General features: G+C 43.7%; 1 protein-coding gene across 4 annotated transcripts in view; it reads right to left on the reverse strand.

Annotated features, from left to right (window-relative positions):
- Positions 1–23,420, reverse strand: part of RUSC2 (RUN and SH3 domain containing 2) — a 48,685-nt gene that overhangs the window by 13,447 nt on the left and 11,818 nt on the right. For 3 of the 4 annotated variants that reach the window (XM_069963300.1, XM_069963301.1, XM_069963302.1), the window contains exons 2-4: positions 21,415–23,409; positions 2,572–3,357; positions 1,806–2,003 (exon numbers count right to left, since the gene is read on the reverse strand). In XM_069963300.1, the coding sequence (XP_069819401.1) occupies positions 1,806–2,003; positions 2,572–3,357; positions 21,415–23,326 (2,896 nt within the window). In that variant the 5' untranslated portion in view covers positions 23,327–23,409. The remainder of the gene's footprint in view (positions 1–1,805; positions 2,004–2,571; positions 3,358–21,414; positions 23,410–23,420) is intronic. The other variant, XM_069963304.1, reaches the window with a different exon arrangement.

Genomic DNA, 23,420 nt, shown 5'->3' on the forward strand with positions numbered 1-23,420 from the left:
AAAAACCTCGTATACAATGTCAGTGAGGAGAGCGGGGGGATATGAAAGTCGTGAAATTCATTCAGAATGACACATAATATTGTGTGAAACATGGGACAAAAATGGGACATCCACAAAGCAGACATCTCCTGAGACTGTGATATGTTCTTTCTGCAAATTACTCTATTACTCATTTCTAGAAGCCATTCATTCATAGACACCATGCTGTATACTAGTCATTCATTCATAGACACCATGCTGTATACTAGTCATTCATTCATAGACACCATGCTGTATACTAGCCATTCATTCATAGACACCATGCTGTATACTAGTCATTCCTTCATAGACACCATGCTGTATACTAGTCCTTCATTCACACACACACCATGATGTATACTAGTCATTCATTCATAGACACCATGATGTATACTAGTCACTCATTCATAGACACCATGCTGTATACTAGTCATTCATTCATAGACACCATGCTGTATACTAGTCATTCATTCATAGACACCATGCTGTATACTAGTCATTCATTCATAGACACCATGCTGTATACTAGTCATTCATTCATAGACACCATGCTGTATACTTGTCATTCATGTTTTTTTCTTTCTTAACACCATTCCCCCTTAAAAAATTAACACAAATCACTATTATACTTATAGACTTTTTTGTTCATTCATTCCTTCACAATACTATAAACCTCCTTCTGCATATATATATTGCTTCCAGATCCCTATATACATAATTCAGTTTCCTAATTCCACCTCTCTGTAGTATTCAATAATTCCTACCATTATGCATAGCATTATTACTTCCATATATTATTTACTGAATCATTTATTTTCCTTAATATACATGCATATAATTCATGTATTCCTATATTCCTCTTCCTAAATATACGCTTTCTGCATATCATTCAATCATTCATTTATTTCTAGTATCTCCACATATACCATTGAATACTTTTTTCATTCCTATGTCTGTACATAGGGTTAATTCATTTGCAAAGCCCCTCCTGCTAAACATTCATACCAGTGTACTATAGGTGATTAATTCCAACATCCTTATTGCATCCTTATATCACATACTCATTCCTACCCCTTCCTTCCCTCTTCCTCCTCCCTCCCTCTCTTACCTTCCCTCTTCCTTCCTGTCCTCCCTCCTTTTATTCCTTTTTTCCTCTATACCTTCCCTCCTTCCTTCTTTCCTCCCTACCTTCTCTCTTCCTCCCCCCTTCTTTCCTTCTTCCCTTCCTACCTTCGCTCTTCATTTCCCCCTTCCCTCTTTCCTTCTTCCCTCCCTCTTCCTTCCTCTCCTCCCTCCTTTACTTCCTTCTTCCCTCTTCCTTCCTCTGTTCCCTACCTACCTTCCCTCTTCCTTCCTTTCCACCCTACTTTCTTTCCTTCTTTCCTCCCTACCTTCCCTCCCTTATTCCCCTCCCTCCTTTCTTTCCTGTCCTCCCCCATTTCTTCCCTCCCTTCCTTTGTTTACTTCTTCCTTCCCTCCCTCCTTACCTTTCCTCTTCCTTCCTGCCCTCCCTTCCTTCCTTTCCTTCTTCTCTACCTCCTTACATTCCCTCTTCCTTCCTGCCCTCCCTCCCTCCTTTCTTACCTTCTTACTTCCCTTCCTTCCTTCCTTCCTTTCCTCCCTTCCTTTTCTCTGTTTTCCCATTGTCTGTAATGAATTTATGCAGTTCTACCCACATCATGCATTCACTACTAAATCCATTGCTGAAATTTACAATTTCCATTCTCCCCCCCATTTTCTTCTACCGTATACTCATGTAGATCATTCATGTATCATTCACATCGCACCGTGGAAGCGTGAGTGTAAACTGTTGCCGTTGATACTGCTTGGAAAGTCGAAGAAATGGTTCCTTCTCACTATCTTCGTCTCCTGCCTTCTGTCCAGACTCCCAGACAGTCCTGGCAGCCCATGAACGCGGTCGAGACCCAATGGGTTCCGGCGCCTATACTCCCTCCACTTCAGCGCTTGAGGGGACAGGTGATTGGCTATACAGTGGCCGCCAACAATCAGAGCAAATAGTAAGAGTACAGAGAGAAAGAGAAGGAAGAAGTGACCAGAATTAGTGAAAAGATCAAGGTCAAGTGAAAAGAGCAGCAACCAAACCCCAGCAGCTATCAACAATGTGATGTTAGTGCAAGCAATAGAGGAGAAGATATATTCTGGTGGACAGTACCGCCATGCAAGCAAGCCAATGTATCTACTGCGGATAGACCCCATGTTACCCATGTGTTACTCTTGACCCCGTTCTTAAGAATGTGGATATAGCTGATCAGAATCAGATAGTTATCCCTTTTAAAAACCTTTTTCATCATTCGTTTTCAATGACATCACAGCTTCCATTTATACAGTAGCCATGTACAATACTTCCATATGGTGACTGAAGCAGCCGATCGGCTTATCATTGGGTCTTCCAAAGTTTCTATTGTTTTAATGGCAATTATAGCATTACATTCATGTGGTCAAAGAAAGAAAGAACTACTACCCCCAACAAAGGCTAGGAATAATGATTTCAAAATTCCCATTTAAGAACTGGAATCTATGATGTTTTCATACCATTAACAGGTCTTGATATCATGATATTTTCAGGGACCCGTTTGGGTTTGTCTTCTTCGGTCCGGACAGGCTGGGTAACCTCATGATGAACCGTAGTTAGTAGGGGTAGAGAATTAATGGGTGGAAGTCCATGTTTCGAAACTTGTGTGCTCGGTTCCTTGAGTGGTTCCCTCTTGACTAGTGGCCTTGGCACCTCAATCTTGGGAGACCCATCATACTTCCGAGTAGGTTTGGCAGCTCCAGGTAATGTGGTCCCTCGGACCTGTGTGGCTCTTAAAGGAAGGAGATTGGCCGATACTGGACAGGAGCGACTTCTAGGTGGTTGGTTCTCCTTGGCTTTTTCTGGAGATGGAGAGCTGGAGGAACCAGAGTCCATACTCTGAAAGAACGAGGCATTACTCCGGATTGGAGAGTAACTGCCCAATGGAGATGGTCGAGTCGATTCTGGTACTTGCTTTGCATTCTGATCATCTTTGATCGTCGACAGTCCTTCCAGGGAAAGTTTTCCAGGCACATTGATGATTCTACTATGGCTACTATTGACCTCCATCTGCCCGGCCAGAGTGCCTGGTGCCGAAGACTGAGATTCTGACACATTATGTTGACTGGATGATCGATTGCTTGACAGTCCATACAGCTGGGATAGGCTGGATGTGAAGTGACTGTGCAGGGGCCGAGTTTTAGGTTTGCTGAAATGATGCTGGAAAACAAACGGTTGTATCGGTAAGGTGGTCGGACGTTGGTCTTTGCTGTAGCGGAAAACTGGTTTGGCCTCAGCTCCCATACCTGTGTGACAACAAGAGACACAGTCCATTAGATTATTTTATCATAAATTAATATTATATATAACCTAATTTCAATTGAGTCCTGTGGTTTCGCAATGAAGAAGAACCACAATATACGGAACAGGGCTGCTAGCAGGAGCAACATAACTATAGGGGATGCAATGGCTGCAATGGCTCTGGAGCTTAGACAATGGGGTTCCTCCGCAATGGGCACTATGGTTTCAAACAACCTCCACCATTTGATAGCTTATGTGATTCCTAACAAATTTGTAAATCACTCTATTTACTAAAAATTACTCCTTACCACAGAAAAACAGCCCTAAACTCTTGGTGGCCACTAGGTGTCTCCCTTTTTTGCAATCTACTGTCCACTGCCTATTGTCAGGGAATTTTTGTCTCTAGTAACAGAGAGATATATTTCACATCATGGCCATTGTGCAGAAATATATACCTCTACTAAAGAGCTTATCAACAAAGCTGTATCTACCTGAGTTCAGTCTATTGGATACTATCCAAAGAACCAGTGTATCTAAGCCTATAATATACTGTTGCTGATTCAAGGTATCTAAGTCTTCTATGCCTTGTCTTGTCTCTGTGTCCCCCGCTGACTGCTGCCGACACAACTTCTACAGTGACAGCCCACTCAGCCAATAACTGACTAAGACGAGATAGCACCGTGGCGAGTAATTGGCTGAGTGGCCTGTCACTGCAGAGATGGGTTCGGAAGTGCTAGCGGGGGATGCAGAGACATTGCAGGAGGAACATGGACATGGACTTTATTATTTTCTATATACGCTGGAATACCCCTATCGCTATCGCTAATGCCTGGAGAGGTCAGCATAGCTTATTATTTTTTGTATACCGATGCCACCCTTTAATCAGCTGATCATTGTCATTACTACAGGGAATGATATCTAATGATAACTATGCAGCTTTTGCTACATGATCATCAAACCAATAGGCTCTGGAAGCAAGCGACGGTCTAACAGATTGGCGTTCACTAACCCTGCTCAATGGCCCATGTAACATGGTACTAAGTCTATCCTATATAATATTGCCTGTTAAGCCATTGTTTTTAAGGCTATGTTCACATTACAAAATTGGAGCGTGTCTGTGGTCTACATAGGTGACCGCTGCGGGCCCATTCACTTTAATGGACTATATGTTCATGATATAGACTGAAAGAATTTATTATGTCCGGACCTTTAAAGTTAAAGGACAAGTTCAATCATTTAAACCTTTTTTCAAAATGCAGGGGTATGGGGGAACATAAAAAACTATGCTAACTCACCTCTCCCCATTCCTCTCCAGCATCTAATCGCCGCTTCAGGACCCCCGGGATCTCCACCAGAGCAGACATCACAACCCGGCTGATGGACTGGCCGCTCAGCCAGTGAGTGACTGGGACAGGACACTGCTCCAGTCACTGATTGGCTAAGTGGGCTGTCTTCCCCGAGTCGTGACATGGGGAAAAAAACTTCCGGCTGAGGTCCCGGACCCGGTCACATGGTGCATCTAGGGCACGGGGAAGGTAAGTAAGGACTGGTTCTTATGTTCGCCCATGCCCCTGACACCTGTCAAATTTTAACCTATACTGACATATACCACAGACATACTCAAATTATATGGTGTGAACCTAGCCTAAATTTGTATAATGTCACTCTTCATATAATCATATAGATATATCAACAGATTTATTTTTGCTTCCAGGTTAACAGGCTTGTACCTTAAAGAGTTACTATGTAGGGAACGCAAGGCCTAATACTGAGAACATCTAATCCATTCGCCCTGACTTTACACGCTGCTCATAATGGTCTCCAATCAGTAGTCAAAGCAGGTTCCGCCACCCTGTCATGTTGGCCCCAACCCAGATTCCTCCGCTCACCCAAAAAAAACAAGAAACAAAAAAATCAGTATTCACAGGACAAGACGGCAATGAATCCCTGAGAACTTCACAGGAGTTTTATCTGTGGCGCAGTAGGGATTGGGGTCCACAGGGACTCGCCGCTGATAGACCGCATCATACCAGCTTATATGTGCAGTTCTGTTTATTAATCAGTCGTAGAGCGAGGACGAGAATATATATAGGGCGAGCGAGTATCAAAAGAGAGCTGAAACATCAAAAACCAAAGCTCCGACTCCTAAAGAGATGTTTCTATTGTGGGGGAGGGGGTGCAGGAGAGGTTTTGGCCGCAGAAGGAGGTTTTTTGGCCTTATTTTTGGGGTTTCTGGTTTTGTCAAACTGCAATTTAAGCTGATTAAGGCTATGTATAAACAACAGCCGTTGTTTGAAACGGCCGTTGTTTGCCGTGTCAAACCACGGGCGCGGGTTGACATGTTCCTGCGGCCGATATTACTAAATCGACTGCAAGAACATAATTTCATTTTATTTGGATTGGGTGTGCCTGCTATCCAATTACCGCTAGAATGGCCATATATTGTGCGGACAGAGTGGGAACGACGGCCATTGTTCCTGCATTAAGTGTCAATGTAAATGTCAATAAATGTCAATTATTTGTGTGGCTGTTGGGGAACAACAGCCATTGTTCAACGCAGTGTGTGAACAACGGCTGTTGTTCCCCATAGAGTTTACATCAGCTGTCTCAGAAGGGAGGGGGTGGAGGGGGAGACAGATAGAAAAGCTCACACACAGATTTTTGTGTCTTCAGCAGAAAGCAGCAGCTGAGAACTGGGGGAAGGAGACTGAATAGATAATAACAAGTATGGAATAAATTGTTAGTGTCACCATGGGCAGCAACATATCAAAAGGTATGTTCGAGTGGAATACCCCTTTTAAATAGGTTATACCAGGCAGGCATAGGTGGAGGATACATTAGAAATCGCACTCTGACCCTTTAAATTGCAGTGAGTGCATGCACGTGGCCCCTAGAGGGCAGACTAGGACACTGCAGCCATGTTGGAAGCAGAAGGAGAATACACAGAGGGGGAAGCCTGAAGGAGACAGCATGAAGATGGAGCGGAGAACACAGTCTGGCAGCGGTGAGTGCCGGGATATACAGTACACCATTGGGTACCAACCTCTGGCATTAGAATTAGTAAGCCTTGACTGGCCATGATCCTGTCCCTGGTCACCAATTGTCCTTCCTTAGACCACTTTGGGTAGGTACTAACCACTACATAGCGTGAAACCCCCCAGGAATTGCTCTGACCCATCACAATATGTCAGAATTGCTCCGATCCCTGCTCTTAATGTTACGGCTGATGGTGCCCAATGTGAAAGTCATCAATGGACCAAAAATAAACTCACAAAAAATAGAATAAGACCTCAGAGCCAAAGCGAGCCGGGCATGAGCCTTGGGCTACAGCCATTCGGAAAATGTCTCTCCTATTTTAAGGTCCAGCAGCTGAGATCCAAATCTATACGCAGTGAAGAGGCCATCTATACCGCCCAGTGACTGTAGTTACCGCCATCACCTTTAATTCTATCAATAAGACATTTATCATTTTGAGAAAAATCTTTCCAATCTAGAACACATTCATTATAGATCAAATCAACTTGGCAACTTCTCAAATCTCCTGCCATTACTAAAGATGGGTGAACTGATTCTATGATACTGAGATTCCAATGATCAACTTCCAAAGGAAAAACTTTCCTACAGTGCTGAAATAATGCTGCAATATAGTGTTCCTGTAATGCTGCAATATAGTGTTCATGTAATGCTGTAATATAGCAGTCATATAATGCTGCAATATAGCTTCCATATAATACTGTAATATAGTGCTCATATAATACTGCAATATAGTGTTCATATAGAACTGTAATAAAGTGTTAATATAATATTGCAATATAGTGTTCATATAGTACTGTAATATAGTGTTAATATAATACTGCAATATAGTGTTCATATAATACTGCAATATAGTGTTTATATAATACTGCAATATAGTGTTCATATAATGCTGTAATATAGCTTTCATATAATACTTTTATAAAGTGTTCATATAATGCTGCAATATACAGTAGTGTTCACATAATGCTGCAATATAGTGTTCATGCGAATCTGTTGGCACTATACAAAAAAATACTATTATTATTATAGTGTTCATATAATACTTCAATACAGTGTTCATGTAATTCTGCAGTATAGTGTTCACATAATACTGCAATATAGTGTTCATGTAATGCTGCAATACAGTGTTCATATAATGCTGCAATATAGTTTTTATATAATATGCACAAGCCAAAAAGACAGAAATGGCTGCACATCGCACCCATGGCTGACACGAAAGCTTGTTCAGCTACATTTAAAACCAACATCAGAAGTTAGTATATAATTTGGCCAAACCATATTGCCTCATGTACCACGTGCAGGTCTTCTGATACACATGAGTCCCTAACCAAACATCATCACTGTGCCGGTCAGCGACCACAATCCCCGCAAAACGTGCGCAAGCAAAGAAGAGGGGCCACGGAATGGCCCTGCAACCCCATTGTCACAGGACCAGACCCAAAAGGGCACCCCAAACCCCGCAGGCGCCACCGGCGGAAAAAGTGGACGCCAAGCAACACAAGTGTGAACAAGCTCTTACCTCTCTCCATTCCTCTGCAGGTAGAATGGGAGAATACTAGGAGATCCTCCCCTTATGTACACAGGTGCTTCCTGCTAATTTGGATCACATGGGTCTTACACAGCACGAGTGCTAGCCACAATGAAAAAAGGGACAGAATACATAAAATATGCACAAGCCAAAAAGACAGAAATGGCTGCACATCGCACCCATGGCTGACACGAAAGCTTGTTCAGCTACATTTAAAACCAACATCAGAAGCACTCGTGCTGTGTAAGACCCATGTGATCCAAATTAGCAGGAAGCACCTGTGTACATAAGGGGAGGATCTCCTAGTATTCTCCCATTCTACCTGCAGAGGAATGGAGAGAGGTAAGAGCTTGTTGACACTTGTGTTGCTTGGCGTCCACTTTTTCCGCCAGTGGCGCCTGCGGGGTTCGGGGGGGCCCTTTTGGGTCTGGTTCTGTGGCAATGGGGTTGCAGGGCCATTCCGTGGCCCCCCTTCTCTGCTTGCGCACGCTTTGCGGGGATTGTGGTCGCTGACCGGCACAGTGATGTTTTTTGGTTAGGGACTCATGTGTATCAGAAGACCTGCACGTGGTACATGAGGCAATATGGTTTGGCCAAATTATATACTAACTTCTGATGTTGGTTTTAAATGTAGCTGAATAAGCTTTCGTGTCAGCCATGGGTGCGATGTGCAGCCATTTCTGTCTTTTTGGCTTGTGCATATTTTATGTATTCTGTCCCTTTTTTCATTGTGGCTAGCACTCGTGCTGTGTAAGACCCATGTGATCCAAATTAGCAGGAAGCACCTGTGTACATAAGGGGAGGATCTCCTAGTATTCTCCCATTCTACCTGCAGAGGAATGGAGAGAGGTAAGAGCTTGTTCACACTTGTGTTGCTTGGCGTCCACTTTTTCCGCCGGTGGCGCCTGCGGGGTTCGGGGGGGGGGCCCTTTTGGGTCTGGTTCTGTGACAATGGGGTTGCAGGGCCATTCCGTGGCCCCCCTTCTCTGCTTGCGCACGCTTTGCGGGGATTGTGGTCGCTGACCGGCACAGTGATGTTTTTTGGTTAGGGACTCATGTGTATCAGAAGACCTGCACGTGGTACATGAGGCAATATGGTTTGGCCAAATTATATACTAACTTCTGATGTTGGTTTTAAATGTAGCTGAATAAGCTTTCGTGTCAGCCATGGGTGCGATGTGCAGCCATTTCTGTCTTTTTGGCTTGTGCATATTTTATGTATTCTGTCCCTTTTTTCATTGTGGCTAGCACTCGTGCTGTGTAAGACCCATGTGATCCAAATTAGCAGGAAGCACCTGTGTACATAAGGGGAGGATCTCCTAGTATTCTCCCATTCTACCTGCAGAGGAATGGAGAGAGGTAAGAGCTTGTTGACACTTGTGTTGCTTGGCGTCCACTTTTTCCGCCGGTGGCGCCTGCGGGGTTCGGGGGGGCCCTTTTGGGTCTGGTTCTGTGACAATGGGGTTGCAGGGCCATTCCGTGGCCCCCCTTCTCTGCTTGCGCACGCTTTGCGGGGATTGTGGTCGCTGACCGGCACAGTGATGTTTTTTGGTTAGGGACTCATGTGTATCAGAAGACCTGCACGTGGTACATGAGGCAATATGGTTTGGCCAAATTATATACTAACTTCTGATGTTGGTTTTAAATGTAGCTGAATAAGCTTTCGTGTCAGCCATGGGTGCGATGTGCAGCCATTTCTGTCTTTTTGGCTTGTGCATATTTTATGTATTCTGTCCCTTTTTTCATTGTGGCTAGCACTCGTGCTGTGTAAGACCCATGTGATCCAAATTAGCAGGAAGCACCTGTGTACATAAGGGGAGGATCTCCTAGTATTCTCCCATTCTACCTGCAGAGGAATGGAGAGAGGTAAGAGCTTGTTGACACTTGTGTTGCTTGGCGTCCACTTTTTCCGCCGGTGGCGCCTGCGGGGTTCGGGGGGGCCCTTTTGGGTCTGGTTCTGTGACAATGGGGTTGCAGGGCCATTCCGTGGCCCCCCTTCTCTGCTTGCGCACGCTTTGCGGGGATTGTGGTCGCTGACCGGCACAGTGATGTTTTTTGGTTAGGGACTCATGTGTATCAGAAGACCTGCACGTGGTACATGAGGCAATATGGTTTGGCCAAATTATATACTAACTTCTGATGTTGGTTTTAAATGTAGCTGAATAAGCTTTCGTGTCAGCCATGGGTGCGATGTGCAGCCATTTCTGTCTTTTTGGCATGTGCATATTTTATGTATTCTGTCCCTTTTTTCTTTGTGGCTAGAACTCGTGCTGTGTAAGACCCATGTGATCCAAATTAGCAGGAAGCACCTGTGTACATAAGGGGAGGATCTCCTAGTATTCTCCCATTCTACCTGCAGAGGAATGGAGAGAGGTAAGAGCTTGTTCACACTTGTGTTGCTTGGCGTCCACTTTTTCCGCCGGTGGCGCCTGCGGGGTTCGGGGGGGCCCTTTTGGGTCTGGTTCTGTGACAATGGGGTTGCAGGGCCATTCCGTGGCCCCCCTTCTCTGCTTGCGCACGCTTTGCGGGGATTGTGGTCGCTGACCGGCACAGTGATGTTTTTTGGTTAGGGACTCATGTGTATCAGAAGACCTGCACGTGGTACATGAGGCAATATGGTTTGGCCAAATTATATACTAACTTCTGATGTTGGTTTTAAATGTAGCTGAATAAGCTTTCGTGTCAGCCATGGGTGCGATGTGCAGCCATTTCTGTCTTTTTGGCATGTGCATATTTTATGTATTCTGTCCCTTTTTTCATTGTGGCTAGCACTCGTGCTGTGTAAGACCCATGTGATCCAAATTAGCAGGAAGCACCTGTGTACATAAGGGGAGGATCTCCTAGTATTCTCCCATTCTACCTGCAGAGGAATGGAGAGAGGTAAGAGCTTGTTGACACTTGTGTTGCTTGGCGTCCACTTTTTCCGCCGGTGGCGCCTGCGGGGTTCGGGGGGGCCCTTTTGGGTCTGGTTCTGTGACAATGGGGTTGCAGGGCCATTCCGTGGCCCCCCTTCTCTGCTTGCGCACGCTTTGCGGGGATTGTGGTCGCTGACCGGCACAGTGATGTTTTTTGGTTAGGGACTCATGTGTATCAGAAGACCTGCACGTGGTACATGAGGCAATATGGTTTGGCCAAATTATATACTAACTTCTGATGTTGGTTTTAAATGTAGCTGAATAAGCTTTCGTGTCAGCCATGGGTGCGATGTGCAGCCATTTCTGTCTTTTTGGCTTGTGCATATTTTATGTATTCTGTCCCTTTTTTCATTGTGGCTAGCACTCGTGCTGTGTAAGACCCATGTGATCCAAATTAGCAGGAAGCACCTGTGTACATAAGGGGAGGATCTCCTAGTATTCTCCCATTCTACCTGCAGAGGAATGGAGAGAGGTAAGAGCTTGTTGACACTTGTGTTGCTTGGCGTCCACTTTTTCCGCCGGTGGCGCCTGCGGGGTTCGGGGGGGCCCTTTTGGGTCTGGTTCTGTGACAATGGGGTTGCAGGGCCATTCCGTGGCCCCCCTTCTCTGCTTGCGCACGCTTTGCGGGGATTGTGGTCGCTGACCGGCACAGTGATGTTTTTTGGTTAGGGACTCATGTGTATCAGAAGACCTGCACGTGGTACATGAGGCAATATGGTTTGGCCAAATTATATACTAACTTCTGATGTTGGTTTTAAATGTAGCTGAATAAGCTTTCGTGTCAGCCATGGGTGCGATGTGCAGCCATTTCTGTCTTTTTGGCTTGTGCATATTTTATGTATTCTGTCCCTTTTTTCATTGTGGCTAGCACTCGTGCTGTGTAAGACCCATGTGATCCAAATTAGCAGGAAGCACCTGTGTACATAAGGGGAGGATCTCCTAGTATTCTCCCATTCTACCTGCAGAGGAATGGAGAGAGGTAAGAGCTTGTTCACACTTGTGTTGCTTGGCGTCCACTTTTTCCGCCGGTGGCGCCTGCGGGGTTCGGGGGGGCCCTTTTGGGTCTGGTTCTGTGACAATGGGGTTGCAGGGCCATTCCGTGGCCCCCCTTCTCTGCTTGCGCACGCTTTGCGGGGATTGTGGTCGCTGACCGGCACAGTGATGTTTTTTGGTTAGGGACTCATGTGTATCAGAAGACCTGCACGTGGTACATGAGGCAATATGGTTTGGCCAAATTATATACTAACTTCTGATGTTGGTTTTAAATGTAGCTGAATAAGCTTTCGTGTCAGCCATGGGTGCGATGTGCAGCCATTTCTGTCTTTTTGGCTTGTGCATAGTTTTTATATAATACTGCAATATAATATTCATATAATGCTACAATATAGCATTCATATAATACTTCAAAATAGTGTTCATATAAAGCTGCAATATAATGTTCATATAATGCTACAATATAATGTTCATATAATGCTACAATATAGTATTTATATAATACTGCAGTAAAGTGTTCATATAATGCTAAAATATAGTGTCCATATAATACTGTAATATAGTGTTCATATAATGCTGCAATATCATGTCCATATAATGCTACAATATAATGTTCATATAATGCTACAATATAGTGTTTATATAATACTGTAATATAGTGTTCATATAATGCTGCAATATAATGTCCAAATAATGCTACAATATAATGTTCATATAATGCTGCAATATAGTGTTCATATAATACTGTAATGTAGTGTTCATATAATGCTGCAATATAGTGTCCATATAATGCTGCAATATAGCGTTGATAGAATGCTGAAATATAGTGTTCATATATGCTGCAATATAGTGTCCATATAATGCTGCAATATAGCGTTCATAGAATTCTGAAATATAGTGTCCATATAATGCTGCAATATAGCGTTCATAGAATTCTAAAATATAGTGTCCATATACAGTAATGCTGCAATATAGCGTTCATATAATGCTGAAATATAGTTCTCATATAATACTGGGCTGCCATAATTTTACGCCATATAATAACTTATGGCAAACACCATAAATATAAGGGTGATATGTCCCATGCGACCGCCACATCCTACACTCCCATATACTGACCCGCATTACATGCCTACAGAGTGCAGTACGGGAAGGGTTGATCCTTTATATTGTTGGATTAATAAAAATACCACAGAGCTGTGTGGAAGAGTCAGTGTAATCTCAGGGCTGGGTCCCCCTGGACACTGATGTTACTCAGTAACCTGTAATTGTCATTAAACAAACCGCACAACCCAATACACGGTGCATAGCGTCTATGGCGTCCATCAGGGAATGGGTCAGATGGTAAGTATATACTGTTACACATAGCATCTCACAGGCATAATGCTAAAGTTACCATCAAAGTCCTATTAGAACCATCATATTAAGTACAAGAGCCCTGAGGATTTACTGCATGATGGGGGGCCTGCCTTCACGGCTATCAGGACAAACTGTACATGTACAAATCACAGACAGATGAATAGTAATACAGATATTAAACAGACACTGTTGTTTCCATAAACTTTGCATAGATCAAAAGTACAAGTGAATAGAAGAAACTTTGTAATATATCTTAGCAGACAAAAATGCATCAAGTATCTTACTTGCTAAACTGACATCGCCTCTGAAAAATCAGCTTAGCGACAACTTTTGTTAACTGGTTTTGACTTATAACAGCTCTGGCATCAGATTACAAGCAATACAAGGCTACGAAGAAGGGAGGAGGGAGATGAAAAGGAGAAGGGAGATGGGAAGAAGGAATGGCTGGGAACACACACAAGCTGCTGAGATATAGAGATAGCTAATAGGCAGCTCTGTAAGTAACAGATCTCAGCCCAGAGCTTTACACAAAGTTTAGACACAGCTTTATCATGGCTTCCAAGCTGCTGCTGCCTTATAGGCTGTGTATGGAGACACAGAAGTGCAGGATCTCCTCCTCTAAGCCTAGGCCATTCTGTCCACCAGCTCTGCTAGAACTGACAATTACAGATTAAGGCTATGTTCCCATAATGTAAAAATAAGGGCAAACAACGGCCAATCATGATAATTAATAACGGGCGTTGTTTTGTAATGACGGCCATTATTTGATCTTATTTTTTACACTGTGGGAACATAGCCTTAGCTTTTAGAGCAGGATTCCTCAGAACAAAGAAACTACAAGTAGGTTGTAGAGAGTTTGTCCAGACTTCAAAATACATGGCTGCTTTCTTTCAGAAACAGCGCTTCTCCTGTCCTCAGTTTGGGTGCGGTAGTGCAGCACAGTTACACTGAAGTGAATGGAGGTAAATTGCAATACCGCACACAACCTGAGGACAGGGGTGGGGCTCTTTTTGATAGAAAACAGCTATTTTTTTTTTTTGTGCCTTTGTGGGAATTTGCAAATTATATCCCCAGTCTATGTAAAAGCTATGTATCATTGTATGTGTGATGTTTATATCTGTTTTATGTGTGTATATTTATATATGTATACCATTAAAGTAGAAGATTTATCAAACATGGTGTAAAGTGAAACTGGCTCAGTTGCCCCTAGCAACCAATCAGATTCCACCTTTCATTTTCCAAAGAGTCTGTGAGGAATGAAAGGTGGAATCTGATTGGTTGCTAGGGGCAACTGAGCCAGTTTTACTTTACACCATGTTTAATAAATCTCCCCAACTATGTTTATATATGTGCCTACAGTATATGTACATTATCTATACAGTATGTGTATGTACATGCCTACAGTATATGTATGTGTTAAAGGGGTACTCCGGGCGGGAGGGCTTTTTTCTCTATGTCTAGGGAGGGGATGGATGAAAGCAACAACGTCCACTTACCTCCCTGGTTCCAGCACTGGGCCATTTCCTGGTCTATAACGTGGCTGGAGACAAAACTCTTCAAGCCTGCTCAGCCTTTCAGCGGCAGAGGCGGGAGACGTCATGTCACAGACCAGGAAGTGTCCGGGGCCCGGGGACCAGCGCCGAAACCAGGGAGGTAAGTGGACGTGGTTGCTTTCATCTACCCCTCCATCTTCTTTAACACAAACATGTAGGCTCGTACATACACATGCAGATAAACACATAGTCATAGTACATATATATATATATATATATATATATATATATATATATATATATATACACACACATATAAAAGAGATATACCCCTGCACCTTAAAGGGGAGTACCCCTTTAAGTATATATATATATATATATATATATATATATATATATACAGTGGTGCCTTGGATTACCAGCATAATTTGTTCCGGGACCGCGCTTGTAATCCAAATCCACTCTTAAACCAAAGCACATTTTCCAATAAGAAATCATTGATATGCAGACAATTGGTTCCACACCCCAAAAATAATGATTTATTATTCTGAATAACATGTAGAACAAATGAAACAAACATTCAGAACCAGCAGAATATGTGATATTATAAGTTACTGTACAGTAATGGAGAGGATGGGAAACACAAGGGCGGACAGAGACTGCAGGGAGCAGGAAGGAATGAGCAGGACAGATGTGGGCACATACATGCAGCACTCTCTGTCCGGGGAGAGAGGGGTTACAGCTATGGAGAGATTACCCCCACAGTCCTGTCCCCTCATGTAAGCCCCAGCTTGAAGTGGATCTATTATGATTTGGAAGGTGAGGGAGACTTCCTGGGTCAGAGTACAGGGCTGTAGACCCCGCTATGCAGACCATGCCCCTCCCCCACTCACGCTCCCACCCAGGGCCGGTTTTAGACAAAATGTGGCCCTGGGCAAAGTTGAAGGTGGGGCCCCAAATGCTAAAACATTGTAGCAGCAATTTAAGGTCCCGATACTTTTTTGTCAGCGGTTGGCGCGCTGCTCGAGGTGGGGTGATCTTCTGTGACCTTAAATAAGACCCCTCTGTGCCCAATATAGTAGGTAGGTCCCTCTGTGCCTCCATAGTACATATAGTCGGTATCCCTCTGTAGGTAATTCTCCTGGTAGTTACCTCCACCACCCAGTATGTAGTATCCACCAATATAGGAGGCATCTCACTGTAGGTTTTACACCTGTTAGCTAGCCCCCTGATAGTTGCCCCCTCAGCAGATAGCAGCTCCCCTGATAGTTACCCCCCCCCCCAGCACATAGCATCTCCCCTGTTCCCCCCCCCCCCCAGCACATAGCATCTCCACTGATAGTTGCCCCCTCAGCAGATAGCATCTCCACTGATAGTTAAATGCCCCCCCCCCGCCCCCAGCACATAGCATCTCCTAGGGCTGGGGTGAAGTGGGCAAAAAATAAAATCTTGTTTTTTCTTTTCTCGATTTTTTTTTATTTATTTTTTGATGGGTGTAGTAGTATAGGCATAGTGGATAAGGGGTGTAGCAATAGTAGAAGCATATAAGATGAGGGGTGTAGTAGTAGATAAGGGGAGTAGCAGTTTTGGGAGTAGTAGTAGTATCAGGAGTGGAGGTAATAATAGCAATGGTAGTAGAGCAGTATTGGGGGTAGTAGTAGAGCAGTATTGGGGGTAGTAGTAGAGCAGTATTAGGGGTAGTAGTAGAGTAGTATTGGGAGTAGTAGTAGTAGAGCAGTATTGGGGGTAGTAGTAGAGCAGTATTGGGGTAGTAGTAGAGCAGTATTAGGAGTAGTATTGGGGGTAGTAGTAGGGCAGTATGGGGGTAGTAGTATAGCAGTATTGGGGGTAGTAGTAGAGCAGTATTGGGGGTAGTAGTAGAGCAGTATTAGGAGTAGTATTGGGGGTAGTAGTAGGGCAGTATGGGGGTAGTAGTAGAGCAGTATTGGGGGTAGTAGTAGAGCAGTATTGGGGGTAGTAGTAGAGCAGTATTGGGAGTAGTAGTAGAGCAGTATTAGGAGTAGTATTGGGGTAGTAGTAGGGCAGTATTTGTGGTAGTAGTAGGGCAGTATTGGGGGTAGTAGAGCAGTATTTGGAGTAGTATTGGGGGTAATAGTAGGGCACTATTGGGGGTAGTAGTAGAGCAGTATTAGGAGTAGTATTGATGGTGGTAGTAGTAGGGCACTATTGGGGGTAGTAGTAGGGCAGTATTAGGAGTAGTATTGAGGGTAGTAGTAGAGCAGTATTAGGAGTAGTATTGGGGGTAATAGTAGGGCACTATTGGGGGTAGTAGTAGGGCAGTATTAGGAGTAGTATTGGGGTAATAGTAGGGCACTATTGGGGGTAGTAGTAGAGCAATATTAGGAGTAGTATTGGGGGTAGTAGTAGGGCACTACTGGGGGTAGTAGTAGGGCAGTATTAGGAGTAGTATTGGGGTAGTAGTAAGGCACTATTGGGGGTAGTAGTAGAGCAGTATTTGGAGTAGTATTGATGGTGGTAGTAGTAGGGCACTATTGGGGGTAGTAGAGCAGTATTAGGAGTAGTATTGATGGTGGTAGTAGTAGGGCACTATTGGGGGTAATAGTAGAGCAGTATTAGGAGTAGTATTCGTGGTAGTAGAGCAGTATTAGGAGTAGTATTGGGGGTAATAGTAGGGCACTATTGGGGGTAGTAGTAGGGCAGTATTAGGAGTAGTATTGGGGGTAATAGTAGGGCACTATTGGGGGTAGTAGTAGGGCAGTATTAGGAGTAGTATTGGGGGTAATAGTAGGGCACTATTGGGGGTAGTAATAGGGCAGTATTAGGAGTAGTATTGGGGGTAATAGTAGGGCACTATTGGGGGTAGTAGTAGAGCAGTATTAGGAGTAGTATTGATGGTGGTAGTAGTAGGGCACTATTGGGGGTAGTAGAGCAGTATTAGGAGTAGTATTGATGGTGGTAGTAGTAGGGCACTATTGGGGGTAGTAGTAGGGCAGTATTAGGAGTAGTATTGGGGGTAGTAGTAGGGCACTATTGGGGGTAATAGTAGAGCAGTATTAGGAGTAGTATTGGGGGTAATAGTAGGGCACTATTGGGGGTAGTAGTAGAGCAGTATTAGGAGTAGTATTGGGGGTAGTAGTAGGGCACTATTGGGGGTAATAGTAGGGCAGTATTAGGAGTAGTATTGGGGGTAATAGTAGGGCAGTATTAGGAGTAGTATTGGGGGTAATAGTAGAGCAGTATTAGGAGTAGTATTGGGGGTAGTAGTAGAGCAGTATTAGGAGTAGTATTGGGGGCAGTATTAGGAGTAGTATTGCGGGTAGTAGTAGGGCAGTATTAGGAGTAGTATTGGGGTAGTAGTAGGGCACTATTGGGGGTAATAGTAGGGCAGTATTAGGAGTAGTATTGGGGGTAATAGTAGGGCAGTATTAGGAGTAGTATTGGGGGTAATAGTAGGGCAGTATTAGGAGTAGTATTGGGGGTAATAGTAGAGCAGTATTAGGAGTAGTATTGGGGGTAGTAGTAGAGCAGTATTAGGAGTAGTATTGGGGGTAGTAGTAGAGCAGAGGAGAGATATGGGGGTACTTTATCATACAGGATACTGTGTGATTCAGCACCCACCTCCATCATGTACTGCTCAGGGCCTGGTGCCCATAGATACAGAGGGAGGAGGGCCCTGAACAGTATATGGTGGAAGGGGGGACTGCATCATACAAGATCCCCTGCCCCCTTCCTGTATACTGTTCGCTAGGCTAGTATATGGGGAGGGGGTTACTGTTTTATAAAGACACCCGAGGCTCCGCCCACCCGCGGCCGCAAGCACCGCCCCCTGGCCGCAAGTCCCGCCCCCAGTCTCCGTGACCCTCTAACCCCCCCCCCCCCCCTCTATTTCTTTACCTGGGCTTGCCGTTCCTCCTCCTCTGTAGGGCACAGGCAGCTCTGCAGGAGGGGCGCTCCGTCCTCACAGCTCAGCTCCTTCCTTCATTAGTGGAGCAGGGGAGCTGCTTGTGCTGCTCTGCTTCCTGCTCCACTAATGAAGGAAGGAGCTAGGGGGCCCCTGGGGGATGGGGGCCCTGGGCAAGTGCCTACTTTGCCCCCCCCCTAACGCCGGCCCTGCTCCCACCCAGCACAGGGAGCTCTTAAACCAAAGCAATGCTCTTAAACCAAGTCACAAATTTGAAAAACTGTGAGCTCTTAAACCAAAATGCTCTAAAACCAGGTTACTCTTAAACCAAGGTACCACTGTATATATATATATATATATATATATATATATATGTGTGTGTGTGTGTCTATATGCACATGTATGTAGACATATATGAGTAATCACTGCAGTATATATATATTTATCTCATCAGCAGTGCACGTGTTATGTTGTGTCACCACGTCAGCCATGTGTCAGCAGTGCGGGTGAGCTGGGAGGTCGGTATGTAATAAAACATGTCTGCCTGGGGTGTGCCTCCTCCTCTATAATGACACAGCCAGCTGGCCGCATCCTCTATTTTTACATAGTGGCTGCATTGCTCATGCTGTCTATGATTTTCCAGTAAATGGCCCATGCAGCAGTGGACAGGGCCTGCGGCATCTGTCACACACACAGTCCCCTATTTGCTGCCTGGGGAAGGACACCAAACAGCTCACACAAGATGCTGCCTTATCTATTTGCAGAGGCCTGCTCTCCAGGACGCTCTCTGCCTTGTTTCCATGACACAGCATCTTTCCCTGCTCCTCCTGCGGATGGCTGGGATAATATCAGACATCGGCGTTCAAAGAAAAGAGGAAGAATCCAGATTAAAAATGTATGATCCTATGACAACACTTCCTGTTCTGGGCTCTGGTTATCATAGAGATCATAAGATTCATGACAACCAAGTCAAAAAGCAAGATGTCTGGGGACCCAACAGCTAGAAATACAATAGACTGCAACAATAGCGCAAAGGAAGTTTTTACATGTCCGTGTGCAGTCCGTGATGTGTCCAGTCCAGGACTAGACTCTGTCTGGGGAATAGTTTCTTATATAGCTCCTGTTATATATAGTCCCCGTTTCCTACTGCACCACCAGTCACTACCCCAGGGAGAACCACATTGCAGCAGCACAGATGGCAGATTTACTGAAAGATCTGTAACAATCCTAATCTCCCAGAACTATTCCTGTAGGCTCCACTGTATGTATTCTTAAAGGGGCATTCCGCCCAAACATAACTTTTTATATGTTGCTGCCCATGGTGAGACTAACTATTCCTTCCATACTTCTTATTATCTATTCTGTCTCCTTCCCCCAGTTCTGAGCTGTTGCTTTCTGCTGAAGACACATAAAACTGTGTCTGAGCTGTTCAGTCCATTGCTGCTGTGTAGTAAATGGTGCTGAGAAGCAGATGGTCAGACATAAACATTGTGGATGTGCTGCCATGTTTATTTTTTTTCTCCATAGAGTACATTATAGTAGTTATATTCTTGTATATAGGAGCAGTATTATAGTAGCTATATTCTTGTATATAGGAGCAGTATTATAGTAGTTATATTCTTGTATATAGGAGCAGTATTATAGTAGTTATATTCTTGTATATAGGAGCAGTATTATAGTAGTTATATTCTTGTATATAGGGAGCAGTATTATAGTAGTTATATTCTTGTATATAGGGGCAATATTATAGTAGTTATATTCTTGTATATAGGAGCAGTATTATAGTAGTTATATTCTTGTATATAGGAGCAGTATTATAGTAGTTATATTCTTGTATATAGGAGCAGTATTATAGTAGTTATATTCTTGTATATAGAAGCAGTATTATAGTAGTTATATTCCTGTATATAGGAGAAGTATTATAGTAGTTATATTCTTGTATATAGGAGCAGTATTATAGTAGTTATATTCTTGTATATAGGGAGCAGTATTATAGTAGTTATATTCTTGTATATAGGAGCAGTATTATAGTAGTTATATTCTTGTATATAGAAGCAGTATTATAGTAGTTATATTCCTGTATATAGGAGAAGTATTATAGTAGTTATATTCTTGTATATAGGAGCAGTATTATAGTAGTTATATTCCTGTATATAGGGAGCAGTATTATAGTAGTTATATTCTTGTATATAGGGGCAGTATTATAGTAGTTATATTCCTGTATATAGGGAGCAGTATTATAGTAGTTATATTCCTGTATATAGGGAGCAGTATTATAGTAGTTATATTCTTGTATATAGGAGCAGTATTATAGTAGTTATATTCTTGTATATAGGAGCAGTATTATAGTAGTTATATTCTTGTATATAGGGAGCAGTATTATAGTAGTCTTGTACATACAAGGCAGTTTTATAGTATTACGTATTGTGAACAACATTATTGTAGTATATTCTTATCTAAAGGGGCAATATGGCAGTCACTGGTAAAGTACAATAGGAACACCCATCTTCTTTCTTCCCACAATCGCCTTGGCAGATAATATAAAGAGTATTACCAGATGTTAACAAAACAAATAGGATAACGCTCCCAGACTATGAAATCTGATCTGGGTGGGGACCTGCAAGATAAAAACTACCAAATAAATACTTTTAAATAATGCCTAGCACTGAGGGGATTCATTCTGCATCATTAACAATCATTTCAGGACTGACTATAATTGCTCTTCTTCTTCGTCAGTACATGACTAATGTTCATATAATTAGAAGTAAAATTAATTCGTAGAAGGACTAGGAATCTTGGTATACTAATAATAATGCACATAGAAAAGCAAAACAAACCATCATAGTTTAACTTACCATCTCCTTTTACTCTTGGGTCTCTTTGCAGAAAGTTAAGCCCAGACCCTCCAGCATCCAGGCCATTGAACTTCATGGTCTGATCAACACTAGCTTCGGCACCTGCACATGGTGGGTTAGCACTAGGTGCCGGCTTTGAAGAAGCTAACGCTTTATTATCCACATTGTCACTTGCGCAACCCTCGCATGTGCGGCTCATACAGTGCAGAAAGGACATAGGTGGAAGGCTATGACTACGGAATTCACCACGTTCGTAGGTCCGACCACCATCCCGATGATACTCTGGAATTGGGGAAAATTCCAAGGAAGAATCCCCACTGGATCTTAATGGTGGACTGGTTCCATTCTTTTTTCTGCTCTTGGCTAATTCCAAAAATGACGTTACCCTCTTAGGTGATGAGCCCTGGTTATGAACTACTTGACCTTCACTTAGTTTGACAGGACAACTCATCATTCGTTCCAGAGATCCTAGGCGACTGGAAGGACTCTTGTCCAAGCTGCGGTCATAACTTCGAGACCTTTGTCTACCTGTATTAAAGTTTGGTGGCGACACATTGACGTAAACTTGCCCCTCAATGGTGTCTGACTTAGATCTTTCTATGAGAGGTTTGGGATCACTCGTGTCTGAACTGGTCTGTGGCTGTTGGAAAAGGAAATACTCTGTTGGTTGTACTGGGCTCCCCTTGGTATGGTCATCCGAGCAACTGGTAATTGAAGAACCTGCCGGGCTAGGAGAAGATTGAGATGACAAGTCACATGTGACCAACTTATAATAATTTTGGGTAGCCACCACAAGTCTTGCCTGGCTTTGGAAACAAGAAGTTAGCTCTGAACTCTCTCCATTACATGGCACTGAGTCACAGTTAAGATGGTATGAATTGCAGTTGGCATCTAGCTCAGGAGAAGATGAGTGATGGTGGCAACCACATGGCTTGCTCAAACCTTCTTGAGCATGGGAATCGCAAGACATCTTGGATTCTGTAGGTGAATTCTGCAGGTCTAGATAGAAAGCACCCGTGTCTGGATGACTGCAAAATGAAGAGTCACAGGAAAGACTCCCAGAATTAAGATTGGACCTAGGTTGTCCATTCATCTTGTTATATAAGGTACTAAAGTTAACAAGAATACCATCCGAGCTGTTACAGGAAGAGTCACTCACATAGCTCACCTGCTGGTCCATTTCTGACTGGCTTGAGGCACTGTAGCACCTGCAGTGCCTTAGTGACTCTGAACCATTACAGGTGCACTCTCTGCTTTGCATAAAATCTTGACTTCCTAAATCCGAACTTTGATTCCAATCCAGAGTAAAACTAGGACCACCATGATGATTCCAAGACTGGTCGTCAAGGATTGATGAACCTGGGTTACCATTTGTACCCTTTTGTAAATCGTCAGGTGAAGTCTTCTCCTCTTGCCCATCTACAAGTCCAGACCTTCCGGTCAATATCCATGGTTTTACAACAGACGGATTATCATGGAGATGGAATGGGGGCAAGGACAGATCTTGAAACTGAAATCCTGTTTTTGGCCCACCCATAGTGCTATGAAGATGGAAGGATTTTTCCCCATCACTTCCGCTTGATGTGTTATCTTCATCTTCGTCGTTTGGAAGGAATGGGTTGTGTCTCTTTCTAGTGACTGGTCCCTGCCAATCTTCCTCCTTTTTGCTCCCCCTTTCTTTCACTAATGGTTCAGATGTTTGGATTAAACTGCTGTACACCAATGAGTCCGACTGCGATAGGTCCCGTTCTGGTAGAGAAGTCGTTCTAGTAATTCCGAGATCATTCTTGCTGTATGAATGGGATCTGTTGGAGGTTGGACAGCATTGCCTATCAGGTACCTGGCAGTGCACCAATGGGATATGATGCACTATTAAGGTTTCTCCAGCAAGCTTGGGTGGGCTATCCATCATGAGCCTGGTCTCCTTTTAGGACATTGGATACTCTCACCGACTGGAGGTTGGAGATAGGTCGTACATATTAAATGTGAAGACACCTGAAGGAAGA

The sequence above is a fragment of the Dendropsophus ebraccatus genome, chromosome 3, assembly GCF_027789765.1.
Source record: "Dendropsophus ebraccatus isolate aDenEbr1 chromosome 3, aDenEbr1.pat, whole genome shotgun sequence".
In the NCBI taxonomy this organism is placed as follows: Eukaryota; Metazoa; Chordata; class Amphibia; order Anura; family Hylidae; genus Dendropsophus; species Dendropsophus ebraccatus.